This window comes from Atta colombica, unplaced genomic scaffold (assembly GCF_001594045.1).
Source record: "Atta colombica isolate Treedump-2 unplaced genomic scaffold, Acol1.0 scaffold225, whole genome shotgun sequence".
Lineage (NCBI taxonomy): Eukaryota > Metazoa > Arthropoda > Insecta > Hymenoptera > Formicidae > Atta > Atta colombica.
The window spans coordinates 477,415-497,617 of NW_017259322.1; the positions used below are offsets into that span (position 1 = coordinate 477,415).

Sequence of the window (20,203 nt, forward strand, 5' to 3'; positions counted from 1 at the left end):
TTTAATGTCTAATATCTTATCGATGGTTTTGAACATTCTAGAGCACATTTCCACATGGTTGCTTGCAAATAGATAATATATTACATATATATAATTTAATCTCCTTAATACTGGATCTCATAAAACGCTATAGAAATAAGCACTGATAAATTACGCGTTTCCGTGAGTAATGTTGTACAATTCTGTGTATCACAAATGTTCGCGACTGTATTAAAAAGAAAGATTACCATAAATATATACATGTGTGTATATATGTGTATACACACACACACACACACACACACACACACACACACACACACACACACACACACACACACACACACACACACACACATAAAATAATACATTATTTCGTTTTACATATTTTATCATGTCTTCCAGTCGTATCACTTTTGTATGTCACAGACTTGTCCAAAATTATTCTACTTTTTATTCTTTTTCTCTTTCTGTAAAGTTACGCAAAAAGTCGAACTGTGTAAAATATTACTCTTTGACGAGAATACATTACGCATATAAAGTTATTACTGTAGTTATTACTTTCAGATATTCCTGAAATCTTTTAACGATTGAATACATATTCTCGGCAAAAATAGTCTTAGTAATATATTATCAATTATTTTTTCGCTACCTATGAAATTGCAGGTATTTCGAAGTTCACACTGAGATTTTCAGATTGAGCTAATTTAACAATGGTCGATAATTTTACCGCCACCCGAGCGGCCTCGTCGAGATCGTCGATTGGTACAATTTTTAAACCCGCATTCGCGATCAAAGCTTTGGCTTCATCCACATTAGTACCCTAAAAAGAAAAAAAATATCTTTGAGTAATTCTATAAGCAATTGTAATCATCATAATAATTATTTATAAAACAAAGCGCATACCTGCAATCTTACAACGACGGGAATTTTTAAGCTTAATTCCTTAGTTGCGGCGATAATACCTTCTGCTATAACGTCACATCTCATGATGCCCCCGAAGATATTAACTAAGAGAGCATGAACCTGATAGAAAAAAAAAAAGAATGCATGTAAATTCAATTAAATTATAAAGACTCAATCATAATTTCGTGCACTTACTCGTGGATCAGAAGTGATGATCTTAAATGCTTCCTTCACCGCCGAAGTCGACGCACCACCGCCAACGTCGAGGAAATTAGCCGGCTCGCCACCGTGTAATTTTATAATGTCCATCGTAGCCATGGCTAAACCAGCTCCATTCACCATACAACCTATGTTGCCATCGAGCGCGATGTAATTTAAATCGAATTTCGCAGCTTCGACTTCTTTAGAATCCTCCTGAGTCCAATCTCTCAAATTAAAGAGTTCTTTTTGCCTGAACTCAGCATTGTCGTCAAACCGACATTTACAATCCAGAGCAAAGTCTGTAAAAGAAAATATGTAAGAAGATTCCTGCAAATCGAGCATTTATAAAATATTAAGAAAGACAGAAATTTACAATTCCCGTTTATATCTTCAGCAAGAGGATTCACTTCCAAAAGAAGAGCGTCCTTCTTGAGGAACATTTTATAAAGATTTATAATTATATTGGAAATGTAATCCTTTACGTTATCGAGGCCAAGCTTGGCTACTATACGTTCCGCCTGTTCCTTCGTAATTCCTTTATTGATGTCGATAGGTTCGTACATGATAGCGCTAGGATTTGTCGCTGCAACTTCTTCGATGTTTACCCCACCTTGACTAGAAGCTATTATGACAGGACCCTGGGAATGGAAAATATCCATTAGAAATTTAATACAATTATTTTTATTTAATGCAATAACTTTTCAAATGCGCTTTTCATTATTTTAAAAACTTACACCAAAGGCTCTTTCCATCATGACAGCAAGGTAGTACTCTTTACGGGGAAACATTCGCTGAGTAACCATCACGGCATTGCATATTCTGCCACCTTCGCCAGTCTGTTTTGTAATCAGTAGTTTGCCAAGCATTTGACCCGCCAACGATTTAGCTTCTTCTGGACTATAATGATAATAAGCTACAGTATTTTGCAATACATCTAGAGTACATATCGCATGCAATCTAATCAAAAAGATTGTAATTACGTTTCACACATCTTCACACCGCTAACGCTCGTTCCTTTGAAATGTCCTTTTCCTCTGCCACCAGCGAGGACTTGGGCTTTCAAGACGATATCCTTTGTTTTCAAATCGGTAGCGAGTTTAGCTGCTTCGTCAGGAGTTTTGGCGACGCCGAATTTAGGTGTCGGTACGCCAGCCTCATTGAGTAAACTGTAGCTAATGTGTTCATGAACGTTCAAATTCCTAGCCGGTTGTTTGACCAAGCTAGTATTGCACGCTAATATCTAAAAAAAAAGATGTGACAAAAAAGTATAATGATAAACTCTTGTATTTTGGATTATACGCAGTAGATACTCCCAACTCTAGCGTCATTATCATTGATAATAATTTATGCCAAAGTTTACTTTGTATATACTTTGCACATTGATCAGGATAAAGAAAGAAATGTAAATAAAAATTACGCGGCATATTGATATCAAGAAGATAAAATAATGCGTAGATTAAAATATATGCAAATTGGTCTATCAATTATAAATCATGTAACAGTTAAATATAAATCTATACTTGAAGGCTGAATGGCAATAAGCTATGCACATGTTCATCACCTACATACAGCTTTTACATGCGTTTGGCAATGACACTTCATCTGCAATAAAGTGAATTGTATAACAGTTTAAACACACATTGACATTCCTTTATCGTTCTCTAAATACAGATTCTTCATCTTTGAACACAAATAAGTTTAAATTAAGTTCTAAACAGACAGTTAATGTTCTCAAAATATTAATATCGCTTGTTTTCTGCATCTATCAATTGCATTTAAAACTTTGAAGTAATTACATTATTTAACAAAAAATTAATTTTTTTAGTACAAGAATAATCTCAGTTCGGGCACTAAACATGATTCCGTTTACCAATCCAAGTAGTACACAATGCTTACAAAGCGTTAAAAAAGCTAAAAAATAATCGCTTTTTTAGCACTTATATGCGCTTTTTTAATGCTTTATTAACTACAGTGTTATTTGGGAAATTGCTCTATAACAATAATAGTGTCATAATTTTGAGAAATTTGCAAAGTTAAAGTTGCAAAAAGGACTGTTTTACAATTAGCATGTTATAATTATGATGCGACATGTTGGAGAAGATTTATTGCATCAAAGCAACAATATACATATAATATAATGCTATACTCCAATACTTGAAATCTATAGTACAATGTGAATTATAGATTTTCAGTACTAGCAGCATATATTGAAACAAACTTATCAATATAAACTCTATTGATGTAAGTACTAATATTGTGTTAAAGTTAATAAATTTTTTAATAAATTAAAAAATGATCAATATGATCATTAATGGTGAAAATCAAAATTTAAAAAATTCAAATTTTTGGAATAATTCATTTATATAAGGATTTTTCACATTCAATTTTCAATTTAAATTAAGTTATCAGTTTTAATATTAGATTCAGCAACCTGAAACTTTTATGTTTGAATAACATAATTAAAAAATATTTTTGGCAGATCCTTTAATGGCTTATATGTAAATTGCAACTTTTAGGGGGCAATTAATACAAACTTTATAACTTAATCAACATATATATATATCTTTTTAATCAACATAAAAAATCTTTTTAAGGATTGAAAGTCCTAACATATATATAATTGATACTTAGCTTGATAAGTCAATTATAAAAACATTGTATAATAATAGCATTATGATAATTTTGCAATAATTAGATTACGCTACAATAATTTAACATGACAACAACAAAATAAAATGTCGTCAAAATAAAATTTCAAAATAATATTTGTCAAAAATTAGATAAATCTAATGTAAAATGTAGATATTTTTTAATTCACTTTTTTTTTAAAACATAATAAATGCTAACAGCATTAAAGAAACAAATCAAGCTACGTTATCTAATTATTTTCAAATGTTCGATGAACACTTCTGGAAAATCGGAGGTGTATCAAAAGCATTTCAAAAGCACTTTGACTTTAAAATTTTTAATTTAGCTGTATCGAATATATAATATTTAGGCTAAAATATTTATAATTTATACTTAGGATAATTATGCATTTTTATGAGTACATTTTTATTTATATTTCTAAAATACAGTTAAAAATTTTTTTTTTCAATTATCGAACAATTTTTTTCTAACAATTTGGAAAATTTTCCATCATATTATTTTGCTGAAATATTTATATCGAAATTAATTAGGCAAACATCCATATTTTAGAAGAGGTCAGAATTTCTATATCTTTTGTAAATGTACTCGCTTAATTGCAAATTACATATTTTAGGCAAAATAACGGACATATAATTTAATAAAAATCCGTTGTTCTATCGGAGTGCATATTTAGTCTTATGGCGAATTTGAATGCACTAGAGCGAACTGGTGCATAAATTCACTATACACTGATCTGATCTGAATATATAAATGTAAAATAATTCGGATAGTAAAATGTCCAATACATATTTTACAAAATAAACAATAAAGTGTATTGAGAATTGTTTTTATGTTTATATTAAACACACATACGTCGATTTGTATACAACGAATTCTTTGATGTGCACCGATCGAATTCGCTATTAACAAAACATTAACCCTTTGAAGGACAGTAGGACATCCTATCTTTTTGTTCTTAATTTTTTCAAATTTCTGAATTTCTCTATTTTGCAGTTTATATGCGCATATGAGTACTTTTTAGACTCTTAGGAATCTAACTTATGCAACTTTTGAAAAATTACGTTAATTTATTTACGTTAATTTTGTTACAATGTAAAAAATAATGTAAAAAAACTCTTCTTTTTCAAAATAAATTCGCTATTTTTAAACGTGAAGAGCTCTGAAAATTTTTATGTGTGTACTCCATATCTGAAATTATAATATATATATTATAATATATATTTTTTTCAGAATTTTCTGCTTGCTAGTTTTTCCGAAAAAAATTTTGGAAATTTTGGAAAATTGATCTTTTATAAGTCTATTTATTATTTATTATTTATTTTGTAATTCTGACATAAGAATTCGTAATCAACGATCCCAAAAACTACAAATGACCTGTGATTTCAATAATTTGTTTAAAAGAAAAATGTGCCCTTTAAAAAGGTTAAACAACATATGTTATTGATAAACAAAAATAGAAACTTAATAAATGCTCAACCAAAATCCTATTTTCATTGGAATTTTAATTCATAATTTATGAAGATACACTTTTTACGAAAATATTATCGATATTCTAATCAGATAAATCGTCATAATAAGAACGAAACTAGGAAAATTCCATGACATAAAAAATACTATCGATTTTTTAATCGAAAATTTCTTAGCTAATTTGCTCATCGATGACTTTGACAATCAAACACATGCGTCGTTGTTGCAAGTCAAGGTCATGTCTCATCGCTGAAAATAAATTTATATTCCAGCAAGAAAAAGAGAAGAGAGGATTTTAACGATCGTGCGCGAGATAGGGGGAGGATGGCACGAAAGGATATCGATTCTTTCATTTCAATTCAAATTGAATCCGTGTCATTCTATTCAACTCGTTCAATGAGAAACAAAAAGCTATCAAGGACAATTGTCACAATTGTCAAGGCCGATGCGTAGTGATTATTTGACAAGTACTTATTCCCTCGCGCGAGCGAGCAGTAATTCGATAAAAACGCGAAGGCGGATGACGAGAACATCGAGGGAAAGACATGAGAGGCGATTTCCCGATCGATTGCATAACTGTCACGCCGATCTATAGGGGGGGGGGGGAAATTCTACAGACGAGATTCTCGGGGCTCGGCTTTAAATCGCTCACGACCCTGGCGCTTGATTTAGCAGACTACAGCTGTCCAATATGGCGATCGGCGACCTTCGCTCTGTCTTGCTCGCACTCGCTTATCCTTCTTTTTCTCTCCTTTTCCGCCGATCCGTATCAATCTCGGGGTCGTATAAACGTGCCAAAATCATGCGATTAACGTGAATGCAGAAAAATCCATCGACTTGACATACCTTGGGACTGCTCAGTCGACCGAGATTTTCCGCGAGTGAGATCGCCCGCGACAACATGGTAGCCATCTTTGCCTGAGCGACAGCCGTGGACTGTGGCACCGAAGTCTATGACTGGGAGTGTTCAGTGTGGTGGACTGCCAGAAGCTTTACAGTTTACCGCCTTTGCCCCTCATGGCCCCCACCCTGGTTTGACGTTTCCTACGCGCAATACATTACGCAGAACCTCACCTTACGCGAAAATCACACCGAGTTATACTTCTTTACATAGTGTGATATAAATCGACACTAATATCTTTTTTTCTTTGTTGTGCTTTCCAGTAGACACGGTATGAAAGGTGTTATTTTATTTGTGCGTTTTTATCGTATGACAAATTTTTAAAGCCTTAGAACAAAAAGTTCTCGACTGAAACACGAAAAAAAGTATGTTTACTCTTGGGCCAAGAATCAATTTGTTGAAAAATATTTTCTTTTTTCTAATTTCTGGTTTAACTTACGGAATTACTCTTTTGGAATGTTTGTAGAACAATTAGAGTCACTGCACCAATCTCTGAATAATCACCAGTAAATGACTATTTTAGAAAAATAATAAGATTTTAAAATAAATTGCAAATTAATTGATATTTTTTAAATCTAATTTCACAGATTTAACTAAAATACCATTTTTCACTTCAAAATATAATTATATTATATAAAAAAAAAAAAGGAAAATGTTTATCTTTCTTTATGAATGTACTTATTTACTATAAGCAAAATAGAATACGCGTTTTAAAAGAAATAACTTTTATATTAAGTATTTGTTATCAAAGAACTGAAAAACAACTTCTTTAGGATAGTATAATGTTAAAGTTTTATTTATTTTAATGTTTATTTATTATTGCATTTTACTTGTTTTTAATTATATTTCTTATGAAGTCAAATATTGATATTTTTGTACCAGTAAATGATCATTCATATTGTTCGTGATCAACAGAGGTTAGAGATCGGTATTTTGATATTTTTCATGTCTATTTTTCATTCTCTAAAGCTGTGAATCAGTGAATAATCACTGCTGTCACTATGCATTGATCATTAATTAAAACTTATTGGTCATTCACTAGTGTTTTTGTGGTTTTTCACTTTTTTAATTAAAACTATCATTTTTGTCTTATTTTTTAAAGATAATTTATGATATTTTTAAAGATTAAACAACCAGCTATTACCTTTGAATGATTTGTTGTCTTTTCTCTTTTATACATGCACTATAATTCTGTTTATATCATGAATTTCTTATTTGTTCATCGACTGGTGTAGTAACCCTAGAACAATTTCTAGCGATAAGAAATTGTTTAATTTTTGAAAAAAAAGAACCAGTTAAAAAAATTTTTTTTAGATTTTCATTTATTGACATATAGAATCCTTTTTGAAACAATGTTCTGAACAATTAAAAATCTATCTATAGCGATGCAAGAAATTGATTTTTTTGAAAAAAGGGATCAAGTGTAAATGTTTAAAAATTGTATTAGATGATCACTTGGAATAAAGCAATATATACTGCTTTGAATCGATGTAAGACAAAAAAAATGCTATACAAAGTTTGAACGACTTGGAACAATTTAAAAAATTATAATTTTCAAAAAAAGGATACTTTTCATGCACTCGCGAGAAAGAAAGAATATTACTAACTTAACTTTACACACACACACACACACACACAATTTTGTGCAAAAATTCGAGGACAATATTATTACAAACTTATTACGTCAAACTTCATGAAAAATTAAATCGAAAAATCCTTTATCATTTTACAATTTTAGCAATTTTTCAATTAGAAAATACAATACTGAAAAGTTGATAAAAAATTTTGAAAAAGTTTTTAGAGCTTTATGAAAAGAAAATAAACAATTTTTATCTCTTGCTGTTTTTCTGTAAAATTGATAATACTTGAATAAAAAATTATTGAAAATCAATATTTGGCAATATTTAATAATTAATATTTTGTCAACTATTGGAAAATTATAGAGGAAAATGATACAGGACTTTTCGACTTGATTTTCCACGCTGTAATAATATCCTCAAATTTCGGGACACTGTATAATTAAATTATTTTAATATTCCTAAAAATTATGCGGAATCCAGTCATTATCCAAGATTCGAAATGGTCTTAAACTAGTGCTTGAAATGTCATGAACCAATCAGAGAACCATATCTTAAAATATCACTTGAGATTGTCTTGATTAAGAATGGACTATGGATTTCGCCTATGAATCATCAGCATTTTATCATTCATATGTAATAATAACATACACACGTTTTGCATATGATAAAAAGATATATTTCGTCAATATGTAAATATAAAATATTTGACAAACTCATTCAAAGATGACAGACTCTTTCAATTTTTTATTAGTTCAGAATTATTTTTTGGTGATTTAGTACTAAAAGTGATATCTAAATCCGAAGATTTCGCAATATTCATCATCGATGCTAACTTGACAGATGTCTCGGCCGCTTGAGCAAAATCGTCCACGGAAATTACTTTTAGCTTAGCATTCAATATCAATTGTTTAGCTTTATCGACATTAGTACCCTACAAAGAAATAGGCGGTTTAAAAAATGTTACTAATATATGTAACTTAAAGATAATCACCTGTAATCGTGTGATTATGGGTACGTTCAGATTCAACTCTTTCGCAGCGTCTATGATCCCTTGAGCAATTATATCACATCTCATTATGCCGCCAAAAATATTCACTAAAATAGCTTCCACCTGCAAGATTGATATATCAATTTTTTGTATCATTTTAACTCTCGATTTTTCTAATTACATTTGGGTCCGAAGATAGTATCTTGAAGCCTTCCGTCACTGTTTCGACTGTAGCGGTGCCGCCGACGTCCAAAAAATTTGCCGGCATACCGCCGTAAAATTTTATGATATCCATAGTGGCCATCGCCAGTCCGGCTCCATTCACCATGCAGCCAATATTTCCGTCGAGAGCTATGTAATTCAATTTGTATTTCTCCGCCTCGACCTCTTTCGGGTCCATTTGGGTTATGTCTTTCATGGCGAACAACTCTTTCTGCCGGAAATAAGCACTGTCGTCAAAATTGCATTTGCAATCCAGAGCGTAATCTGTGTAATAAGCAGAATATAACATTATTTAGTCTTATTATTGAAAGACTTATTATGCTCTTGTTTCTCGTATCTTATCTTATTCGTTGCAGTACATTGACCACAGATGTCTTCTGCGAACGGATTAATCTCGAGTAGTAGGGCGTCCTTCTCAACGAATAAGTCGTAAAGATTGGAGGCGACGATCGACGCGATCTCCTTGCTGTTCCCCACGAGTCCCAGTTTATCAGCGACGCTATTCGCCTGCTCAGGTGTTAAACCTTTTTTCACATCGATCGGTACATATATTACAGCTTCAGGATTCGTAGCAGCGACGTCTTCGATATTTACTCCACCTTGCTTGGAAACGATTATTACAGGCCCCTTGTGAAACGAGCATTTAGATTGAATTTGTTTCTGGATGGAAGAGCGACAGCAACTTACAATTATAAGGAGTGTTCAAATCCATTTTATAATTAATTTTTATATAATATTTTCTTTTTCTTATTTCTACAATTAATGAGTCATAATGATATAAAGCTAATTCTTGGAGGTCAGTAAATCGTAAAAATTAAATAGTAAAAATTGATACGTCTAATAATGTAAATCACTAATATACAGAATGAGTAAAATATTTAATATTTTATTAACTTATAAAATAATATAGGATTATATATATTCATACTTACATCGAAGGTACGTTCCAACATCACCGCCATGTAATACTCTTTACGTGGAAACATACGCGTTGTCACCATCACAGAATTGCATATCTTTCCAGCTTTTCCCGTCTGTTTAGTCACAAGTATCTTGTTGATCATACTATCTGCCAATTCTTTTACCTGGTCGATTCTGCAATGAAAGAGATTACAGCTTCTCATTTCTTTCTACTGTGAATTACAGTTCCGTCACGTACTCACGTATCGCACATTACGACGCCGCTAACCTTGCTACCCCTAAACTGTCCCTTCGCTCTACCTCCAGCCAGAACTTGCGCTTTCAGCACGATGTCCTTCGTATTCAGGTTCTTGGCCAGAGTGGCAGCTTCGTCGGATGTCTTTGCCACCCAGAAAGGCGGGGTAGGAATGCCAGCTTCTTTTAATAAAGTGTACGCCATATGTTCATGCACCTCCAAATTTCGAACCATTTGTTTAATAACCGAAGTGTTGTGCGCTAACAGCTGCAGAAAACAAAGTATCTTATGTAAACGTATCTGTATGCAATTTTTTTTAGCGGATTATTTTATATTGGCTAATATTTTTAATTTTATTTTTTTCTTTGAAGTCTTATTATTTTATATATTATTTAAATGATTTTATATTGTACATATATTTTTTTTAAAGATTAAATTATTTTGTATATAAATTCTACATTCAACGTAATATAGTAATAAAGTAATTTATCTTTTTAAGATGTACCAGTAGTCAGATTTATATTCAAGGCTTCCTTAAATTTATTTTCAAATACTCTACGAATTATTTCATTGGTTACTGAGCATCTAAAGATAAATTTAAGGAAGTTTTAATTACAAAGTCTGATTACGAATACGGGTAAAATTATCTTTATCTAACAATTAAAATATATATATATATATAAATATAAAATATAAATAAAGACTCTCAATCAAACAATAAAATATAAATAAATGTTCAGATGAGACTAATGAGAGTCATACATTATTGAGCGGAGAAATAGGAGAAACAAATAGATCAAATGTTGCTGATTATCTTCAATTTATTTCGAACATTTTAACTCCTTTTAGAGTCTTCCTCAGCGAATAAATTATAGATCTTCCATTAAAAACAAGACACTTGTCAGAAATGTAGCATACATTACACTCAATGGGAAACGATAAAAAACAAAGCAGAAATAATGATTCACATTTATAACATTGATTTAAAAAGTATCTGAATTTGTTTGCTTTTAATGGAAGATCTATGATTTTGTATTCGCTGAGGAAGATTCAAAAGGGGATGAAACATTGAATTGAAGATAATCAGTTGAGGATTATCTGCTTATTTCTCCGCTTTTATAACAGCGTATGACTTTCATTAGCCTTATCTAAACTCTTATTTATATTTTATTTATATTTTGTTTGTATATTTTATTTTTACCTGTTTGTTTATTCTTCGCGCGCACATCCCTACTGAAGACGACATAAACGACATGATGACAGCACAAAAGTACAATTTGGACTACGTACAACTATGCATGTACATTGTCGACAGTAGTATTCACGCTTCCTGTAAAGTTATCAACAAATTTGAATTTTTTCTTCTTTCTTAATTAATCTTGGTTTCTAGAATCCTAGAATATCAGAATCTATCCCTCCATCCTCTCTTCTGATTGGCAAGTCCACATAATGGAAATACCAGGCTGTGTTCCAAAATTGCCAATCTATAATGTACTGAAAATCTATAGTGCACATAACTAACTTACTATTGTAGCATTTGCAGTATTGGCAGTAAATTTGGACCCTAATTGAGAACGCACGTATTACCAATTGAGAGCAAACACAACATTCATGCCATTTTTAGGGCATGTTCAGACTCTGAGGGCTTATTATGTTTCTTTAGATGAAGTAAAAATTATAAAAATGAGCAAACTCACTAAGTATTAATCAATGAAGAGAGCTTTTCGGCAAGAGACACAAATTGACACAAGAGTCCTGTCCTTATTCGATAATCAATAAGAAACAAAAGCAGAATGATCTATCGATTTGTGCCTCTGCTGGAAAGTTCCCACTAGGTAAAAGTCCGAACCGAGACGCGTTCGCCGAGTAGGTGGTTCTTCAGAGTATCAATCATGAAACTTTTTCTCTAGGATGAAAAGTGAAAATTTTCTTCAATGATAAAAATTTTCACTTTTCACTTTCTATCCTAGGAATAAAGTTTCATAATTGATAAAAAAATCGACAAATTGAATGTTTTATTTACAATTTCGACAGACAGTTATCCTGCATGAACAAATTCACTTACAAGACACTCACGAGGACACTTCGTGTGCATCCGTATGATTGACACTCAACATTGAACTGAGTAGGCGATGAGTGTATATTATGCTCATTTCTTTTTTTATTGTAATAGCGATAAGTAGCATCGCAATTTATTCTCGGACAATACTTCACTTCTCACTTTTCACTATGATGATATCTGCATAAAAATATCGTCCACGTTTTTCAAATGGATTTCTATAACTGCGTAATATTCAGCGTCGCATGTACGTTATCATTTCTTAAGAAAACTTCTTCAAGCTTTTAAAATTACGATTATAAACTTACGATATAATTATAAATATGCGCATTGTATATTATCCATGGAAGTGGATAACACAATAAATAAAGTGATGTAAAATCAATGTGCCCGAATCAGAAATAAGCGTGATATAAATATCATTTTAAAAAAATTGGACGAGATACGCATTTGAGAAAAAAACTTTTGAGTTTTGTTCCAACAACTTCCAGTTATACATTGAGTATGTGCATATATTTTATGTTATAAATTAAACTGCATTTCAATAATAATTTAATAAAATCTACTTTGCAGTATATGATTATTTATTAAATAATCTCTTATATTATATAACTGAATCCGAATATAAGTCAAAAATTAGTTTAATCTCCATTCGAATGTGTTTTAATTGTATTGTATAATCTGGAAAATTAAAGCTTAAATCAAAATTCTTGTTAAATATATAAAAAAATGTGATCTATGTACGTACACATATATGAATTATATAGGTATTCAAATGTTTCACACTCACATTTTAGAGATCATCTAGAATGCAATATTAATTTAAAAAGATGGATAAGTAATCACCAAGATTTGTATATTTCTCAAAGCAAAAGAAAGTACACTTGAAAAGTATGCGCTCTTCCTTATACACAAATAATCACTTAAGCTAATTTTCTTTCACATTTTTAAATGTAAAAATTTCAATAAATTGTAATCGAAATTGCTATACGTGTATTTAAATAACATCTTTTTCTCTACATTTCGTATAATGAAAAAATACTGAAGATTTTGTAGATATAATTATTGCACATAGATGAAAATCGTGACATATAAAACAGATAAAGAATCGCTACTATTACTTCAAGTGAAAGTATGATATCTATCGATAATATCTATTTCCTAAAGATAATTTGTACATATTAACAACGGATGTGAAGAAGCGATATTTCAGGTGAAGTTAATTACAGTTTTGCGATTAAAGCAAATGATAAGATATTTGTGAAGATGGATTAATCAATACAGTATGATTTGACATTAATAACACACGCGTACTTAATAGAGAAGAAAAAAATAATAGCATTTTGTCTACATATTAAAACAAAAATTACTTTTTATTTCTAGCGTTACAGGTAAATTACCAATGTAATCGTTGGTAATGAATTCGATATAAAGTCGAATTTGCGACGCCACTATTTAAAAGCTAAATCGATCGTTAAGAGTTCGCCCTGTAACGCCAAGATTTCCTGACAGACTGTACATAACTTCGCTGAAAGTACGATCGTCAACGTCTCCACTGGAATCGGACGCAGTCGTGTTGTGTGTACGCGAACGTGAGCGTGATCTCGATCTTGAGCGCTGTCGACCGAATAATGGTGCTCGGTCAATCTGAAATTTTAATGAAGTGATCATTTAAGAAAATGACTAAATATTTTAATTCATTAAGTTCCAAGTGATCTTTACACTTTTTTGCTGTAACTTCTTGAACTAGAATATTAATTACAATTTTTTAGTAGCAATTTGGAAGTAAAAAGAATTGTTCTCCGAAAATATAATTTGCGATGAGAAATGGTGTGTCTGGAAAAGATGCAGATAAATTACTTCCTACTGCTGGCAAACATTCAACTAATTGATTTCTAAATTACAACTTTATTTCTTTTTATTTTTTTTTCATTATTACGGAGATAGAAAAAGAAGAAAAGAACTTTTAAAGAATGTTGAATTTCAGAAAAATTAAAAAAAATATTTTTTCATTTTCTTTCATACTTTCTCACCTTGAATTTTTTAAATTATTCTAAAGATCACTGAAATAATAATCATCCCTATCGATTCAGTCTACTAAAAAAAAAGTAGACGAAATTATTTATTAGTTGAATTTTTGAATTAGTTGAATTAGTTGACTATTTATCAATAAAAAAGGCTATGATTTTTATTTTCTTTATTTTAACTTTCAATCTGTATCTTTTTTTATAAAAAACAACTCTTCTTTTATCTCTAAATATTAATTGCGATCTAAAAAAATTTGGATCAGAACCTAAGTTACAAGAATTTAAAACAGAAAATCGCGTAAAAATTACATGATACTTAATGGATTAAAATAGAAGAAAAAAAGAATGAAACAGATATACATTTTAGAGAAATCTTAACTGAAAATTGTATACCATATTTAAAGGCTGTGCGTTTTGCCTGAACGGCGATCGTCCTCTGGGCATTTGTCGCGGGTTAGTAATAGTTGTAGGTCGGTTCTGTGCAAGGGTGAGTGGTCGCTGGCGTGTAGTAGTGGGTATATACTCGCTTCCCAATGTGCACATGAAATTGACGTTTGGAGTAGAGTTCAACCGAGAAGCGCTATAACATATTATACTTTAAATATCCTGTATATCTCTCAAAAAGGACAAAATTAGTTACCGTTTTTAGCATCAATAAAACTATTAATAAATCTGTATTTATAAAGCCAAACAAAAAGATTTATACTTCTCAATTATGTACTAATATGAAAGAGTAGCCAGCCTAATGAATTAATTTGACGCAATAAATATAACAAAGTATCATCTACTTTATTCGTAGAAGTTTCTGTTCGTATTGCGCTCGTCTCTGTGCATGAGCGATCTGATCGGATCGCAGTCCACCGGTTGTGAAGCGTCGTTGCGATGTTAGTATCTGTTGCCTTCCTAAAGTTCTCGGCTGCATCGAAAGTAAAACGGTCTTCTGGCCGGGTTGTGTCATCTGTAACAATTTATACACGCATCATCAGTGTGTAACAAGTAATTTAGAATATTTATCATATGCATGTCTGAGTATTCCACTCACTCTAAACTGATTCTGCAAGTTCAGTCTCTGATTCTGTCTCTGCAACAACAGCTGCTTCGCTCGTTTCACACGATTTCGATAGGCAATCTGAGCGGGGCTCTGATAGCCCAAGCGATTGTGAACAGAATTCGGATCTCGCAGATTAGGCAAGCTGTTTGTTCGTTTCAGCGGGCTCTTATTGTTCGTGAAGAAGCCGCCCTGATTGAATGTCAGGTTTGTACGACTCCGGCTGCGAGTTAGACCGAATCTATTGCCTCTGCCACGACGCACATTGAACGCGCCTCCTCTCACATTGTTTGGCTTATAATTCAAGCTCAAGTTGCTACGTGATCTCATGAGATTGCCATTTCTCTTAAAGCGATTCCGAGCAAAACCGCCGCGAGCGTTGCCTGCTGTACTCGCATTACGTTGCCAGGTCTGTTGCTGCTGCTTTTTCAGAGTGGTCCCGACATTGCGCTTGATTCTTGCACCACCTCTTCCTCTAAATCCACCCCGGCCTCGTCCGGCACCGCGATTGCGCTTGGCGCCGCCGGGTTTTCCATTGGTTGCCGCGCTTTTTTTCTTTTTCTCCATCTTTATGATCTCATCTTAAAAGCAAGAAAACGCGCGTCATTTAATGAGCGTACGACGGCAAACGTACGTCGGTGGGATCTAATCTTTGTGAAATTCTTAAGTCGAAACACTTAATGCTAAATCTTGGCACAGACAGCGATTCCATCGTGAGTGCGATTTCTCAAGTAAATATTTATCACTTAGAATATAGATCATTTCGGCATGTATCCCACCGAAGAAGTCGCTGAGATGAAAGAGCATCCCAAGCATTCATAATCCTAAAGATCTTTGCCTACAAAGATATTCTTGTAAATATGTAGAATGCAATCCATGCAATATCTCCTCATATATTTGCAGCATATATTTTTCAGGTTGTTATAATAGAATAAAATATGGATTAATTCTGAGCATTAAATTAACAGATAACGTTTCTGAAATTACTTTTTATATAAAATTATAATACGAGAATTAATAAATATAAAAAATTATAATTCTCAGAAATTCTAATTTACAGATATCACGAAAAAAATTATAAAATATGCAGATTTTTTTTAAAGTCAATAAATAAATCATTCACTAATTAAATATCAAAATCCAATAATTTAATAAGAAACAAAATACAATATTGATTTAAAACAAAATCAAATAATGTTTCAACTTTATAATCAAAATATAATTAAAAAGTTTAATATATGCAATGTAATTTTTTGCATTGCGTTTTTCTTTTGCTTTTCAATAATCATTACTTTTACTCAATAATCTCTACCCCTATTTGTCATTTATTGCTTTACGGATTACTTCAAAATGGTGTCCGATTAAAGAAAGAACGCTGATAGTTCATATTTCTCCATTAATGCAACGTTGCTTCTTAGGGATTGCATTTCTACTTTGTCCTCTTCTTTTCATTATTTTTTATCTTTTCCATAAGCTGAACCAGTCAATGATTCTTCTTATGACGAGTTCTTCCGTTAATTTTAACGTTATATTTCAGAAGAATTTTCAAGGAGCCCGTACAGATTGCTATGTTGATCGATATAAATAACGCATAAATATATCGCTTCCTGGAATTATTTGCGCGACATTGAAAACGATGAAGTTTCATTGGAATATTAAAACCAGCCTGCCTACTAGAGTACCTGCATTTTCAGATTGCCAGTAAATATTATACTAATGCATTGTCAATAGACTATAAATTAATTTGAAGTAGCGTCACATCAAAGAGGTAAAGGAGATTTTAATTCGCGTTTGATTCTCCAAATCCTTTTTCTTCATTCTGGCTGTAGCAATAGAAGAGAAACAAAGGCGAAATTAATCTTATCGTTTCGCCGAGTTCCTGTTACACAGCAGTAGAGATATACCAGCATGTGTAATGTGAGAAAGCGTCTCGTTCCATATTTGGCATTCCCTGGGCGAATAACAGTTGCTCGTGATGCAACGGATAAAAATATAAAATTGCGTAAGTTTTGCGCTTGTCCTAAGCGTGAAAAGAGAGCGTAATTTTTCATAAGAGATAAATCACAATGCTTGACACAACCTCTCGAAATGCGTTTTATTGCCCATTGCCTTTTTCTCAAACTGAAAATTACATGTGAAACATTATTGATGCAATAAATTCTCCTCAGGATGATTCCTAGTGAAAATTAATCGTCGGGAAGATTAACGGTGCATATAATATGTAATATAATTAGCGATGAATTGTGATTACATAATATGCATTAGGTCACATATATCAGTAATAACGCGATTCACGATCCTCTTGCTATAGCAAATCTCACTCCGATTTCTCTTCTGTAATTGAATCACCGTGGACTGTTTCGTTATTACGAAGAAGATCCAACGTTGCAAGACGATTAAATTGCCATTTACAAGATTGTTATGTTAAAAAGTTTTAAGTTTGGAAACACATTCCAACATATATCATAATTTCATTATCTTCAAATGGAAATTAGTTCTATGTACATAATACAATTACGATAGACAACTTCATGTTTATTCATGTAACCAAGAAGTATTAAAGGTGTAGACTAGAGGCTGGTATAAAATTTCAGAGTGATCCCAGGCATAAGAAATTCCTGGTATATATTCTCGATTTTGATTCGTGGTATTTTTATCCATTTCTTGTCACATAATACATCGTTCTTTTTTGCTTGCAAAACAAAGCAAAGGATTATAAACAATTGAGAGATATAATCATTTATGACAGATATGATGCAATTCTTGGAACAAGATTCTGGAACAGATTTCCGTTATTACATTGCATTTCCTGTGCGTCGATATGACTGTATTTCCTCAACAACTGAGGCAAGATCAATATCTGAGAATATTATTTCAGGCAAATAAAAGTGTTTTTTAGAACATCTTGGATTGTTTTCTGTCATTTCAATTGCATTTTCTGGATGTCGATGCACTTATATTTTCTGGACACTGGTGTTTTTCTCAAAGCAAGCAATACATTGCGATCGTAGAATATGATTACTTGAGACAAATATAGAACAATGTTTTATGTAACATCCTGGCAAGCACAAAGTCTTAGATCATTTCCTGGTATTTCAATCATGATTCTTGAAACGTTGATGCTATCAGTTTCTTCCCAAAGCAAACAATTGCAATAGTAAAATATGGTTATTTGAGGCAAATATAAATGATGTTCTGAATAATATTCTGGTAAATTCGCAGATCGTTTCTCAGTGTTTGCTGGAATTTTCTGGATGTACTTATGCAGATACAGGTTTCTTCCCGAGGCAAGCAATAAAGATCATAAAATGCTATTAGTTAAAGCAAATAAAACAGTGCTTTATATACTAATTTGTTTGATCACATTTCCTATATGTTCATGCACCTACATATCCTGGACATCAATTTCTTTCTCGAGACAAGTATAAAATTTGATTATTTTCAGCAATCATAAAACAATTCTTCGCACATAAACTTGTCATATAAATCATCCTATCATTCCGTGCTATTTCTATAAAATTTCCTATTAATCTGTTAGATCTTTTCTTCTTCCCGATGAGCAAATAAATTACAAACAATCGTGATTGCAGAATCGTTTAGAATGGATGAGAAGTTCTCGCATTTGCTTTCACACGTTTTTATTCAGAATTCTCTTTCTTCTTCCTAACTAAAAGAATGATCGTGATTATCCAATAGCAACATATGAGCAATATTATATATACTATATGAGCAAAATTCTGATTCCCCTTTCTCTAGCCTTTTTTTCTGAAAAAGAAGTCTCTTTCTTTTCAAAAGAATTTCCTCCCTCGCGAGCATGCTTTAACAAAGGCGCCATCATGTCGATCGATCGATCAATCGGCACCTCACGAAGAACATCCCATTATCGTGCCCTCGATGTACTTGAATGTACATTTTATGCAGCATCCTCTGGGAGACACTAGGAGCAAGAGGAAAACGTCTTCCATATGTAAAAGCGAAAAACAAATGCAGGTACTCTATGCACCGTACGCAAGCATGCTGTGATATCACGTAACATGCGCCGACGCCATTTTGTCGATCCATTGCCCAACGCGAGGGAAAGCAACGTGGGCTCATCCGGGATTACTGGCAAAACCGTTAGATTGTCGGGACTCTGGCGACTTACCAAGCGACATGTTCACTTTAGCGTCAATCTCTGACATTTTTGTGGGATTTCTGCTTTTGCTCTCTTTCCTTTTGTATTTTTCTATCTTTTACGTCGTTCTCCAAGATTTCCTTGTGCCAAGATTTCGCACGTGTTTACAGCACAACACACGATAATTCGTCCAACCGGTTCTTCTTGCTCGTTGTACGATTTCGAATCTCATCCACGAACAATTGACAACGCGACGAATATGCGAAATTAATACGACAAAATGAATGAAAAAGGAAACATTCAAGAACTGACTATAGACAACTGTAGCGAGTAGCCAGAGTGACCTATGATACAGACCTATGATACATGTAGTGATGAAAATTCTAGCAAATAGCTTGCAGCGCACTATCAGCGCCATCTATCGACGGCTTGGCGTGACTCACTAATCACTTAACTAAAAGGGAGCACAGATTTTTGCATAACGCATAAAAGTTTAAACACAATAGGGACAGGAAACAGTGAATAACGAGCAGTTCAATCAGGGGATCGATTTTGTATCTTCAAACAAGGTGAAAATTATAAAAGCGAGCAAATTTACTAGGTGTTGACCAATGAAATAATCAGTATTCTAGTAAATTTGATCACTTATAATTTTCACTTTAAAATATAGAATCGATCCCCAGAGCTCTGATTTGACTTGTTATTCTCTGTTCTCTGTGCCAATTGTTTGTGCTTATTGTGTTTAAATCTTAACACATAAGGTTCTGCGCATAATGGAGGAAATATTACAAATAGGAATATTAAGAGTATATCCACACAACTTGCATAGCCGCATAAACATATGCATAAAGAAAATTATCCAATCACATTTCTCTTATAAAGTCACATGTAAAATGTAATTGGATA

The 20,203-nt window shown here is 32.4% G+C and overlaps 2 protein-coding genes across 4 annotated transcripts; both read right to left on the bottom strand.

The window, feature by feature from the left end:
- Positions 1-314: 314 nt before the first annotated feature.
- LOC108688061 lies at positions 315-11,773 on the bottom strand. The gene is given in 14 exon segments (XM_018194152.1): positions 315-802; positions 886-1,005; positions 1,081-1,385; positions 1,460-1,724; positions 1,821-1,983; positions 2,067-2,326; positions 6,049-6,138; positions 6,543-6,595; positions 8,675-8,794; positions 8,882-9,157; positions 9,253-9,520; positions 9,826-9,988; positions 10,057-10,316; positions 11,251-11,773. Coding segments are annotated over 14 exon segments (2,568 nt in total). The 5' UTR covers positions 11,305-11,773; the 3' UTR covers positions 315-631.
- A 1,305-nt stretch (positions 11,774-13,078) lies between these two features.
- LOC108688154 lies at positions 13,079-19,631 on the bottom strand. Of its 3 annotated transcripts, none has more exons than XM_018194301.1 (5): positions 19,610-19,631; positions 15,178-15,764; positions 14,924-15,093; positions 14,529-14,715; positions 13,079-13,755 (listed from the first exon to the last, which is right to left on the bottom strand). In XM_018194301.1, the coding sequence occupies exons 2-5, from the start codon at positions 15,748-15,750 to the stop codon at positions 13,564-13,566; spliced, it is 1,122 nt and encodes a 373-aa protein (XP_018049790.1). In that variant the 5' UTR covers positions 15,751-15,764; positions 19,610-19,631; the 3' UTR covers positions 13,079-13,563. The 3 variants fall into 3 exon arrangements, with proteins under 3 accessions (XP_018049790.1, XP_018049789.1, XP_018049788.1); XM_018194300.1 differs by lacking the exon at positions 19,610-19,631 and adding an exon at positions 19,493-19,603; XM_018194299.1 differs by lacking the exon at positions 19,610-19,631 and adding an exon at positions 19,328-19,598.
- Between the last annotated feature and the right edge of the window lie 572 nt (positions 19,632-20,203).

What these genes read in the sequence shown, in the direction of transcription:
- LOC108688154 (XM_018194300.1), bottom strand. Translation starts at nt 19,529, where the DNA reads ATGAGATTCGAAATCGTACAACGAGCAAGAAGAACCG. An exon ending in ACAACGAGCAAGAAGAACCG is followed by an intron (nt 15,765 to 19,492) that starts GTTGGACGAATT and finishes CTTGCTTTTAAG; the next exon opens with ATGAGATCATAAAGATGGAG. An exon ending in ACTTGCAGAATCAGTTTAGA is followed by an intron (nt 15,094 to 15,177) that starts GTGAGTGGAATA and finishes AAATTGTTACAG; the next exon opens with ATGACACAACCCGGCCAGAA.